The 12,585-nt window shown below is 40.9% G+C and overlaps 1 protein-coding gene across 5 annotated transcripts in view; it reads right to left on the bottom strand.

Annotated features, from left to right (window-relative positions):
- Nucleotides 1-9,223: 9,223 nt before the first annotated feature.
- Nucleotides 9,224-12,585, bottom strand: part of FGF13 (fibroblast growth factor 13) — a 516,442-nt gene continuing 513,080 nt past the window's right edge. For all 5 annotated transcript variants that reach the window (XM_049872457.1, XM_049872455.1, XM_049872459.1 and 2 more), the window contains 2 exons: nt 12,157-12,355; nt 9,224-10,625 (listed from right to left, as the gene is read on the bottom strand). In XM_049872457.1, coding sequence (XP_049728414.1) covers nt 10,489-10,625; nt 12,157-12,355 — 336 coding nt within the window. In that variant the 3' untranslated portion in view covers nt 9,224-10,488. The remainder of the gene's footprint in view (nt 10,626-12,156; nt 12,356-12,585) is intronic.

Genomic DNA, 12,585 nt, shown 5'->3' with positions numbered 1-12,585 from the left:
AATCACTAAATCCAGCCTGAACTTAAGGGGAGAAGATTATACAAGGGTGTGAATACCAGAAGGTAAGAAAACATGGAGGACTAGTTGAGAGGATATCTACCATGCTCCCTTGGAGTCCCTGGGTGGTAACAAATGAAAACCCCAATCAACACCCTCCCCCCCCCCCCACTTTGTTTTGCTAACCATGAGCTTGTTTTGAGCAACATTTTTCAGGAAGTCGAAGCAGGTTGTGGCTTCCTCCATTAAACTGACCCAAGGCTACACCTTGAAGCATGCGCAGATTGAAGAGATCAGGTCCTTCAACTGACCCCGGACCCAATTGTCACCGGAAAGAACGATATTTCCCAGCCCATGATTTCACCCGATTCCATTTTAGAAGCGAGGGGTCCCACTACACACACATTCGACTGAGATGATTTAATATCCAGATCTCCATGTATGGGCATGGGAGGGCTAAGGGCAGAGACTTCCGGGTGCCAAGCCCAACCCCCGATGCCGCTGGAAACACAAAGCTCCCCAGCCCCTTCAGATGGGGAGCACGTGGCCTTATGGTTGCTAGAACTGCATAGCTCCTTGTATGTGCAGACAATAAACTTTCCACTTTGTGTTTTCCTTGCAATTAGTGTCCATCTTATTTCAATCCGCTAATAACACAGGACAAGAACCCAAGTGGCATTCGGTGACACAAATGGTCAATGTGCTTGGCTGCTGTCCGAAAGGTTGGAGGTTCAAGTCCATCCCATCCAGAGGTGCCTTGGAAGAAAGGCCTGGTGATCTACTTCCAAAAGGTCATAGCCTTGAAAACCCTATAAAACAAAACCAAAACTGTTGCCATTGAGTCAATTCCAACTCATAGTGACCCTATAGAACAGAGTAGAACTGCCCCATAAAGTTTCCAAGGAGTGCCTGGTGGATTCAATCTGCCGACCTTTTGGTTAGCAGCTGTAGCACTTAACCATTATGCCACCAGGGTTTCCAAAAACCCTATGGAGTAGGCTTATTATATACATATCTACCACAATAGCTAGTGATGGAGCAGAGCATAGACAAGGGCTGGTGCTTTGGGAAGCCTTGGAAAGACATTTTCATCTCTCTGTGATATCTTCCCTCTGTTTGGTGAAGCCACTGAGCCATGGGACAGCTTTCTGTATTCAGATGTCTTTTTAGCTTAGCCTCAATTCCAGTGATTTGATGGCTCTATTTGGCCTTCTTCCCGGGGCTGTTGTCAGAAATTCAGCCATATGTACAGCTGGCTATCTGCTCATGGTAGCTCTGTGAATCCTAGAGCATTCCAGGGTAGCTGCTTGTTGATACTGTGGCTCCTCACTGGCAAAGGGGGACTGTAGGAGGCTTGTCTCCCAACTGCCGTAAGGTATGTCCTTGCCTGCAGCCCTTGCCTTTCCAAATGAGGTGGTGTTGGTTGAGTGTTGCCAGGTTCGCCTCCACACATGGCCACAGTTCTCTGGTGCCTCTTCAGAAGAAAGTTGGGACTGGGATTTATGTCTTTCTTCAATATGCTGCATGTTCATAATATTTAGAAGAAATTCCTTGAAGTTTCTAGTATGTGAATAGCACTTTTACCTGCTTTCTAGAGCTGAAACAGCTACCTCCTGCGATTCTATGAATTCCGCTGCTTAGTTAATAGGTGGATGTATAGGAAGAGGCAGACATTTTATTCAAGTCATCCTCTTATCCAGATTTCCTGAAGTTTGCTTTAAACTTGAGGACACATGAATATCAATAAACAATCCAAAAATAAAATTAAGAGAGCAATTCTATTCACAATCACATGAAAAAGAATAAAATAGGAATGAATTTAACAAAAGAAGCATAAAACATGTGCACTGAGAACTAAAAAGCATTGTTGAAAGAAATTAAAGACATAATAAATGGAAAGATAGCCCATGTTTCTGAACTGGAAGACTTAATATTGTTAAGATGACAATACTCACAAATTGATTTACAGATATAATGTAATACCTATCAAAATTCCATCTGTCTTTTGTGTAGAAATTGAGAAACTTACCATAAAATTCATAGGGAAATACAAGAGATTAGACTATCCAAAACTGGAACAAAGAAAATGAACAAAGTTGGAGTACTTACACTACCCAATGTCAAGGTTTACTACAAAGCTGCAGTAATTAAGATAGTGTGAGGCTGCCATAAGGATAGATACAAGTCAAGGGAATAGCATTGTGAGTACAATAATGAACTCTTACATTTACTGTCAATTGATTTTCGGCAAGAGTGCCAAGACAAGTCAATGGGGAAAAGAAGAGTCTTTCCAACAAATGATGCTGGAACAACTAAATATCCACACAGAAAAGAATGAAGTTGGACCCCTTCCTTACACTGTAAACAAAAATCAGCACCAAATGGGTATGAGACCTAAATTTCAGAGTTAAAACTATAAAACTCTTAGAAGAAAACATAGGTGTAAATCTTCCTGACATTGGATTAGGTAATGGTTTCTTAGATATGACGCAAAAAGCACAAGCAACAAAAGAAGAAAATAGACAAATTGGACTTCATCAAAATAAACTTTTGTGCCCAAAGGTCATGATCAAGAAAGTAAAAAGGACAAACGCGCAGAACTGGAGAAAATATTTGCAAGTCATATATCTGAAAGGGACTTATATCAAGACTATATAAAGAACTCTAACAATTCAATAATAAAAAGACAAGCATTAATAAATCAATAAATGAGCAAAGGATTTGAATAAACATTTCTCCAAAGAAAATACACGAATCATCAATAAGCTCATGAAAAGATCTTAAATCAACACCATTATTCATCAGGAATATGAAAATTCAAACTATAGTGAGATATCACTTCACACCCACTAGGATGACTATAAACAAAAAGATAGATAATAACAAAAGTTAAACAAAAAATATGAGCTAGAACACTATGGAGGACAACTGTGATATGTGCCTCACTTCTACTCAGCTTTGTGCTGGAGGGCCTAGCCAGTACAAGGCAAGAAAAAGAAACAGAAGGAAAAAATTAATAAGTATTGGAAAGGGAGTAGTAAGACTCTATTTCAATATAATTGTTTATATAAAAATTTCTAAAATATCTATAAAATAACAAATAGAACTTATAATTAAGTTTAGCGAGGGTGCATCTTTCACTATTAATATAAAAGTATTTTATATATCAGCAGAAAACATCTGGAAAATGAAATAAAAAGTACCAATCCATTTAAAATAGGTTCAAAAGATAAACATACAGTGGAATTAATTTAACAGAACACTTGCAAGCCTCTATACTGAAAAGAACAAAATATTCCTGAGAGAAATAAGAAATGACTTAAATAGAGATATATACCTATATATACCATGATAATGGATTGTAAGAGTCAAAATTGACAAGATGTCGATTCTCCAAAAACTGATCTAAAGAACCAATGCAATCCCAGTAATAACCTTATCATTCTTCTTTGTCGAAATTGACAAGATGGCTGCCAAAGAAATGAACAAGTCAGCCTTAGAAGAAATACAACCAGAATGCTCCTTGGAAGCGAGGGTGGAGAGACTTCAAATTGGTTACTTTGGACATGTCATCAGGAAAGACAAATTGCTAGAAAAGGACATCATGTTTGGTAGAGGATCGGTGAAAATGAGGAAAACCTCCAATGAGACGGATTAACACCATAGCCACAACAAGGTACTCAGACCAACGATCATGAAGATGACACAGGACCAGGCAACATTTTTGTTCTATTACAAAGTCACGATGAGATGAAGCCAACTCAAAGGCAACAAACAACAACAAAGGTGGTTTACAGTTCTTTCAGGCAATGAGACATAATACAATGAGCATTGCAAGAAGATAACTCTTTCCTCAATTTCTGCCTTCCACTGTCCAGCCACACTTAGCTAATTAATGTTTCCCAGACATCCAACGGTATTTCGTGCCTCTGTGCATTTCCTTGTACTGTTTTTGGCCTGGAGTTGTCTACACCACCTTTCTGGAAGACCCGACTCAAAAATTAACTCATCTGTGAAACTTTTTCAGTTTTCCTAATCAGAATTTTTTCCTCCGTTGTGTTCTCCTGGCACATTGATTGCATTAAAGTATTTATCATAATTTGACTGACAAAGTTTGATGACTCCATGTCTATCTACCCCACTAACCAAAAAACCAAACCAAACCCAGCGCCATCAAGTAGATTCTGACTCATAGCAACCCTACAGGACAGAGTAGAGCTGCCCCATAGTTTCCAAGGAGTGCCTGGCGGATTCAAACTGCCAACCCTTTGGTTAGCAGCCGTAGCACTTAACCACTACGCCACCAAGGTTTCCTCTACCCCACTAGACTGAGAATTTCTAGAAGGTAAAATCCCTGTACTTGGTTTCTTTCTTTGCCCATAACACACAGCACGATACAGTCACATGATATACCATACGACTCCAAGGAACGTGGAAGATCTCTTGACCCAAATCTCCTTGGCAGTAGGTAGGAGGAATCCTTTCTTTAAGGCCCTGTCCCACAACTCATACACACACCACAGAGCAGTGTGTTGTGCATAGTAGACACTCAATATGTTGATGAATGTAACGGTGATGTATTTTGAAAAGTCCCTACGATCCATGAAACTGAAACTTCGTTCAAACGAATACATTTCACGCTGAAGGAACAACTGTACTGTAGCTACCCTGTGAGAAAGAATTCATTCTGGTTTTGTAGTTTTTGAAGAAGAAAAGAACACCTGGATTGTAATCATCCGGTTTGTACGAGGGTATTAGTGACCGAGAGAGGTTTACGTATGTAAGGAATTTAAAACTAGTTATTTCCAGTTGGAGTTCTACTTCATTAATCCCAATAAGGAAAGAAAATTTCCCTCTTGCTAAACCCCAGAATATCTCTTTTCCTGTGAAATTGACTCAGTCTCAATCCATTTGTTGTTGCATGAACGCTTTATCCAGTCCTCAGTTACACGCTGTGCAGAATTGACAGTTTATAAGGTAATAAATATCCACGGCGCCAACAAGCTGAGTGATTGACTCAAAGGAGCTGAGCTTTTACTCAGTCGTCACCCTTGTGCATTTCTCTTGCTCTAATTGTTAACTTTACACAGAGTCAAAAAGAAATAGTTTTTAAGAACCCGTTACCGTTGAGTCGATTGTGACTCATAGCCACCCTATAGGACAGAGCAGAACTGCCCCATATGGTTTCCAAGGAGCAGCTGGTGGATCCAAACTGCTGACCTTTTGGTTGGCAGGCAAGCTCTAAACTACTACACCACCAGGGCTCCAATTGTTTGAAAAGTGCACAAAATTATTTACAGTACAAAATTTGCAGGAGTGCTAAACATGTCGTGGTGACTATTCTGGGCATTACTCCTTAGTGTATAGAAGTGTCATCACCGGCAGGGCAGCATCAGACACCATAGAGTCACAGCTTTCTAACTTGGATGTCCCAGTCTCCTTGAGAATAGACATACGGTCATCCTTCCAGAGGAACAGAGCATCTCTGAGTCCTTTGGGAGGCACGTGTGTGTGTGTGTGTGTGTGCGCACATGTGCGTGCTGTCCACGTGATAGAAAAAATACATAAATATATTATGTTGTAGTTGTTGTTAGGTGCTGTTGAGTCGGTTCCAACTCATAGCGACCCCATGCACAACATAATGAAGCACTGCCCGGTCCTGAGCCATCCTTACAATCGTTGTTATGCTTGAGCTCATTGTTGCAGCCACTGTGTCACTTCATCTTGTTCGGGGTCTTCCTCTTTTTCCAAGATCCTCTACTTTACCAAGCATGATGTCCTTCTCCAGGGACTGGTCCCTCCTGATAACATGTCCAAAGTACATGAGACAAAGTCTTGCCATCCTTGCTTCTAAGAAGCATTCTGGCTGGACTTCTTCCAAGACTATCTATCTATCTATCTATATATTTATTATAGATATACAGAGATTACATATGTATCTCTATATATCTATACCTATAGATACATGGATTATATAACCTATAATCTCTCCATATAGCTATAGATATATACAGATTTTATATATACAGTATATGTATATACTCCTATTTCTCACACACATGGTCAAAGAGGAGAAACAAAAACTAATAAAAAAAGGAGAAGCTGGGTTGCTGTTTGGTTCGTTTAGAATTTGAAGCCTGCAAACCATCCATGTTCTGTGTTCTAGAAAGACTTCCTGCACGATGCCGGAATTTCAGCTGTTACATACCTCTCGGAGGATGCTCACGTAGAAAGTGGAACCTCCACCAAACGCTGCCATGTGCTCTTCTGCATTCTTTATTAGGGCAAATGTGATGAAGAAAATATCAGACAGGAGTATTCATGTGATAGCAGCAAAAGGGCTGACCAATTTGGCATAGGTTGTGGGTTTTATTGTTCTCTGCAAAATAAATTCAAACCAACCCTTAAAAAGCAGCACAATGTTTGGAGATAAAAAGGCTCAGAATATGATGGTTCCTGAAAGAGTAACTCCCAAATGCTGCTTCTTCTAGGTTTGAATTTTTCTTCTTTTTCTCTTTTGGAGTTAAAGCCCAGAATTAGAGACATACCTTGCTGAGTGTACTATGGCTTGGAGAGTTTCAGCCATTAGGGGGAAAGGGCACACCCTAGGTGATGGAATACACTAGTGTGGCAGCCAGAGGTTTCCACCGGATCCAGAATAGAAACCGGGCAGGGGGGACCAAAACAACCAAAGCTGGCATTTGTTTTGCTTTCAAAGAGTTGTACATATTTTAAACAAAGTAGTTACACCTTTTCCATATTCTACCCTAGGTTCAGTACAGTGCACAGATTGGACACACATTCACAGGTAGCAGAGACATCATGAGATCAAAGCTACCCCACAGAGTATTGGTTCCCAAACTGGTGGGCAGCAGAGTCAGCAGATGCCTAGGCCTCGCCTAAAACCACGGAAGGAGACAAAACACCACAGATAACTCAGGTGTCCACGAAAAGTCAAGGCCTGCCACTCTATGGCAGTACTACAGGTGCTCTGCAAATATATGGCTTCGCAGCCAAAAAGTTTGTTTATCCCAGCACCTCTCAAAGTTAAGCAGGTTTCTTTCGCACCAGGATTTTGGAATTTAAAGCACTAATACATATTTTAAAACCCCAAGAAGGGAATCGTTTATGCCAGTGGTTCTCAAAGTGTGGTTCCCAGGACCAGCAGCCTCAGCATCACCTGGGAACCCATTTGCAATGCCAAGTTTTAGGCCCCACCCCAGGCCTTCTCAACCAGAAGCTCTAGGGTTGGGGCCTAGCAATCTGAGTCTTAGAAACCACCCAGGTCATCGTGATGTGTGCTAAAGTTTGAGAGCCACTAGTCTTTGCAGGGTTTCCCAAAGCTGTTTGATATGGAAACTTTTTCTCTTTTTTCCCTTTCATCAAGCATGTGGCAGGATTGATAATCTGTGCTGAGAAATGCTGCTGAAGTGTGTGTGCGAGTGTGTGTATATGCGTGTGCTCAGGAGATGTGACGTGTTGGTATCATCACTTAGAGGGACATTTCTGTAAGAACTATGTATTAATGGATTTATTTAAATGCCAAACCAAAAGCAAACCTGTTGCCGCTGAGTCAATTCCAACTCATAGCAACCCTATAGAACACAGTACAACTGCCCCACAGGGTGTCTAAGGAAGGGCTGATGGGTTCCACCTGCCGACCTTTTGGTTAGCAGCCGAGCTCTTAACCACTACGCCACCAGGGATGTAATGTTTAAATACACACACACATATTTAAATACATGCGTGCGCATTTGTGTATTTAAACACCACATGCCTTTAAAAATAATTTGAGGCAGCTCAAAGAGAACGCTGAGGAACCCTGGTGGTGCAGTGGCTAAGAGCTCAGCTCCTAACCAAAAGGTTGGTAGTTTGAATCCACCAGCGGCTCCTAGGAAATGCTATAGGGCAGTTCTACTCTGTCCTATAGGGTTGCTATGAGACGGAATTGACTCGACGACAACGGATTTGTTTGTTTTGGTTTTGGAAAGAGAATGCTGGGTGTGAAGGATTCTTCCTGGACATTTTGGCCCCTTCCTATTTGCGCCAGGCTTACCTGAGACACCAGTGTGCGGATTTGTTTAATCCCAACAGACCGAGCTGTCCCTGAATGATGACAAAAGTGAGAGCAGCAGTGCAAATAGTCAATAACTAACCCTTTAGAAGTCCTTGGAGTGAGAGGGAGACAATGCATAGCTTTTCTCTATTGATTGAAAATTAATAAGACTTGTAGCAGGGAGCTGGGGGTTGAGCACGTCGAAAACAAGGAAACTTGTTATCCAGGTGATTCCAACTCATGGTAACCCCATGTGTTGCAGAGTAGAACTGCTTGGTTTTCTTGGCTGAAATCTTTAAGGAAGCAGATCACCAGGCCTTTCTTCCAAGGTGCCTTTGGGTGGGTTCAAACCGCCAACCTTTCTGTTAGTAGTTAAGTGTTTACCACTTGCACCCCCCCTCCCCCTGCAACTCCTTGAATAAGAGAGTACCAGTATTTAAAACATGGTGCAAGGGCTTCGCTTCTAGTCTGAGTCTCAACTAGGCAGGCTGCCTCACCTCATCCAGGTGTGCTTCAGGGCTCAGGCAGGATGAGGGGTCAAGTTGGAATCAGAAGGGGGCGGGGCTGGGCTGGGCTGGGTTAGGAGCTTGTGTGGATCTGGCTGAAACATCTTAGAATTGGGCAGCTTCTTCTTATTGTAAAAGCATACTGCCTGGGGTCCCTGACACCTTATTTTGTGGGTACCCTGAAAAGCACCTGTTCTTTCAGATAATGGCTATCTTGAAGCCTTGATTGCCAGGTAACAGCAGTTTGGGGGAGCTATGGAAAAGTCATCAACATTAAAAAAAAAGTATATGTTTTCCTTCAGCTCTTGGAGGTGAAAAGGACTTTAGATAGTCTTTAACCCTGTGTCTTCGCTCTATAGTGGAAAGGATGGAGGGGCAGGGAGAAGAAATGGCAGTGCAGAAGGCAGAGAAAATACTAAAACATAGGTCTCAGCTGTATTATTTGATTGTTGAATGGAAAAGAGAATTCCTCTGTTGCAATCTGAAGTCCAAGTACAATAAACACACTTTAAAGAGTGTTCACGTTCACATGAATCCCTAGATGATAGGTTATCTGACGGCAGAGGCCTTATCTTCATAATTCAGTCTTTAACTCCCACTCCTACCTCAGTCAGTGGCGCATAAGGGACACTCAATAAAAACACATTGAAGGGTTTTTCTTTGAATGAATATAAAGAGTTTATTCGGTGCGTATTTGGGTATACAACAACAAATATTAAACAGTTTTTTTTGTACTTTTTGTGCACAGGACAGAAAACTGCCTGTACATGCTATGTCCACTTTGGGAACACAGATTTTAACAAGTATTAACGCACGGAATCTTACATATCATGCAACTCTATGCCAAGATTCCAACTTTCTTCCATGCAACAGATATGAGGATCTAAATGGAAACCTAGCTAAGTCTTATACACTTTTCCAATAGCAAGTATAAGTATATGTTGTTTAGGGGTGATCAATTTTAACATTTCCTTGTACACAATATTCACGTGCCAAATACAACGACAGGAGGACTTATACATAATACATATACAGATAAGACATTTTGTAGTTTAACAACACAAAAGACAACATCACAGTTCCACAGTTCCCGTCTTTACACAAGAAGCCACAACGACAGTTTAAACACGATACACAAATGGAATTAAGAGAAATCTATACTTGAGGATAGTCTCTTTTTTTTTAAGTTATGTGTACTGACTGGGGTTGACGATACAACTCAGTTCCTACTCACAAAGTACAGCACAAGAACTTGACCAGAATACTACGTCTAAAAAAAATTGGTAAAGTCACATGAACACCATTACCTTGAGCCTGAGATGCCAATTCCGATTCAACCCTGAATTTGCTTGATTTGAATTAAGTGACACAGAGTCAATAGAACCACTGAATTTCAGAAACCATAAAGTTGCACTACACCAGAGGAAAGAATACATTTGAATCAAGCATAGATAGAAAACAGAAAGCCAAGAAAACAACACAGTTCACATGATTTTCTTTGCCCCTACAAAACACATAAGCAGTTAATTTTGTTTTGTTTTGTATTTTACTGTTGAAGAGCAATTGTGGTCTTTTAGATCGTTTTGGTTGGAGGGCAAATTTGTATCAGCATTAGTGCTGTGAACTATTTTTTGGTTTTTTTTTTTTTTAACCCCAAAGCATAGGTGAGTGAGATGATGAGAAAATTGGACAGTCCTTCTCCCGGATTTAGTTCACTGTTAATGCTTGGCAATCTTTGGCACAAGCTCAATCTAAATTAGGGGGCTTAAGTATGGATGATATAAAGGGCTAATGGCAGATCGAATAGTGGACTCTGCCTGTTTGGTAAACGTCATTGACAAATTTGAACTTTTGGGTGAAGGACTGCTAGAATTCAACAGCACCTAGAGGTAAGGTTCTGTTATACAGCCCTTGTTTTGCCCTCACTGGCTACGTTGATTCATTGTGGCTCATGGATTTGCCTCCGTTCAGCACTCCAGAGACACTTCTGCTCTTGGTGGGGGTCCCGCTTCCAGATCGGGAGAATTCCGTGAGATCGTGCAGAGACGGCTCCTTGTACATGGCCACTAAAAAGCACAGACAGAGAGACAGTGTAAAAGGCCTTGGAGTGGGCACACCACACTGGTCCTCTACTGTTCTTCCGGTTGTTGGGTGTCTATGCTTTAAAAAAAAAATGCTTTAAGGCACACATTAAAAGGCTGCTTTCAGGGGCTGAGTAGAGAGTGTTCTAGATCGGGGTTAAGCAAAATCTAGTCTTGGTGCAGTAGTGTGGCAAAGAATTCTAATGTCAAACCTCTATCACTAATGGCTATATATAAGATGATTAATGAGAAATGCATTTAATAAAGCTCTTAGAAGTTTAAATATGATCTACAGCATACTGTGCAAGGCAAATATTAAATTTTAAAACATAAAACACTGATTTCTATCATGACTGTAAAATGAAACTCTCTAAGAGTCTAAGTATTAGCAAAATTCTTGATTCAATAGATGGTAAGTATTATGGCTGTGCTGTAAATAACAGTATCAGCTTACAGGTATGGAGCACTGACAATGTGCTCAATACTCTTCTAAGTGCTTTATATGTACTATGTCGTTTAATCCAAATAACAATCCTATGATGTAGGTACTCTCACCCCCATTGTACAGATGAGGAACTTGAGGCACACGCAGGTTAAATAACCTGTCCAAGACCATTCAGTTAGTAAGGGATGAAGCTGAGATTCAAATCCAAAGACTGTGCTCTAAAATACAGAGATATACTGATTTGAACTGGGCAGTCTGCCCTTACTGTAAGCCCCTATGCTAACCCCAGACTGGTAACCTCTTTGGAGTCTTGGTCTGCTTTGCTTACTTTTCCTGTTCCTCCTCTACCTTTGTCTCACTGCTTCTAATATCTCTATCTTCCTGAATCCACCCCTTCTAATTGGTTATTCTGCTAATAACGACTGGAGAACAAAGCTATGAAAAAAAGTTTTTAAAAAAAGGGTTGGGATAACATTGTTGGGCCCTTAGTGAGGGCCCCAAAAGCTTTCTGGAACGTGTTCAGTGTAAACATTTTAGTATGTATGTTTCTGCCCAGGGACCATTTGGAGTTCTTGGCTGTGCTGAGTTAGCAACTAAGCCACTTTCACATACCCCCCCAAAAAAAAAAAACATTGCTGTTGAGTTGATGCTGACTCATACCGATCCTACAGGACAGAGTAGAACTGCCCCATAGGATTTCCAAGGATGTAATCTTTATGGAAGCAGACTGTCACATCCTTCTCCCATGGAGCAGCCAGTGGGTACAAACCACTGACCTTTGGGTTAGCAGCCTAGCACCTAACCATTGTGCCACCACGGCTTCTTACTTTCACGTTAAGTAGAGTGTTATTTTATGTAGCTGTATAATAGAAAAATTAAAATCAGGAGATTAGATGGCATCATCAATGCTTTAATGTTTCTGTGTATCATAAAACATTACTAAATTTTTGTATAAATGCCTTAATGTGGAAGAATTATGTTTCACTTTCAAAAGCACAATAAAGAATTAACTTAAATAAGTATGGCATACCAAGGCTCATTTCATCGCCAGCCCCTATAGTATCACTTTACCTTTCAGTGGTTTGGGCAGAAAGTGCGCTGCAGGCTTGTTCTTTTTCACGTGGTTGCCTTTCATGATCTCTCCCTCTTTGTTCAGACCCAGGTACCACCCTCGGCCTGACTGCTGCTGACGGTATATCATCGACGAATACGTCACATAGTAATTTTCAAACACCGATTCTTTGAATTTACACTCAGGTGTGAAATGTTCCTACGGCAAAAAGAAACAAAAGCTCAAGAATCACAGTTAGGAATTTCATGGAGCACCACCTGGCACTGCCCTTCAGGAGGTTAGACCTGCCTTGCTAAAGCTTCTATGACCAGTGTTCTATTTTAATAGTGTACACTATTATCACTGGAAGCCAAAAGACTACCTATAACTGTTCATAGAATGCTGTAGAAAAAGCCCAAAGTGAAAGTGCTACTGATCAATGAATAGCT

This window comes from Elephas maximus, chromosome X, assembly GCF_024166365.1.
Source record: "Elephas maximus indicus isolate mEleMax1 chromosome X, mEleMax1 primary haplotype, whole genome shotgun sequence".
Taxonomy (NCBI): Eukaryota; Metazoa; Chordata; class Mammalia; order Proboscidea; family Elephantidae; genus Elephas; species Elephas maximus.
The sequence above is the reverse complement of the archived record's forward strand: the minus strand, read 5'-3'. Positions and strand labels throughout refer to the sequence as shown.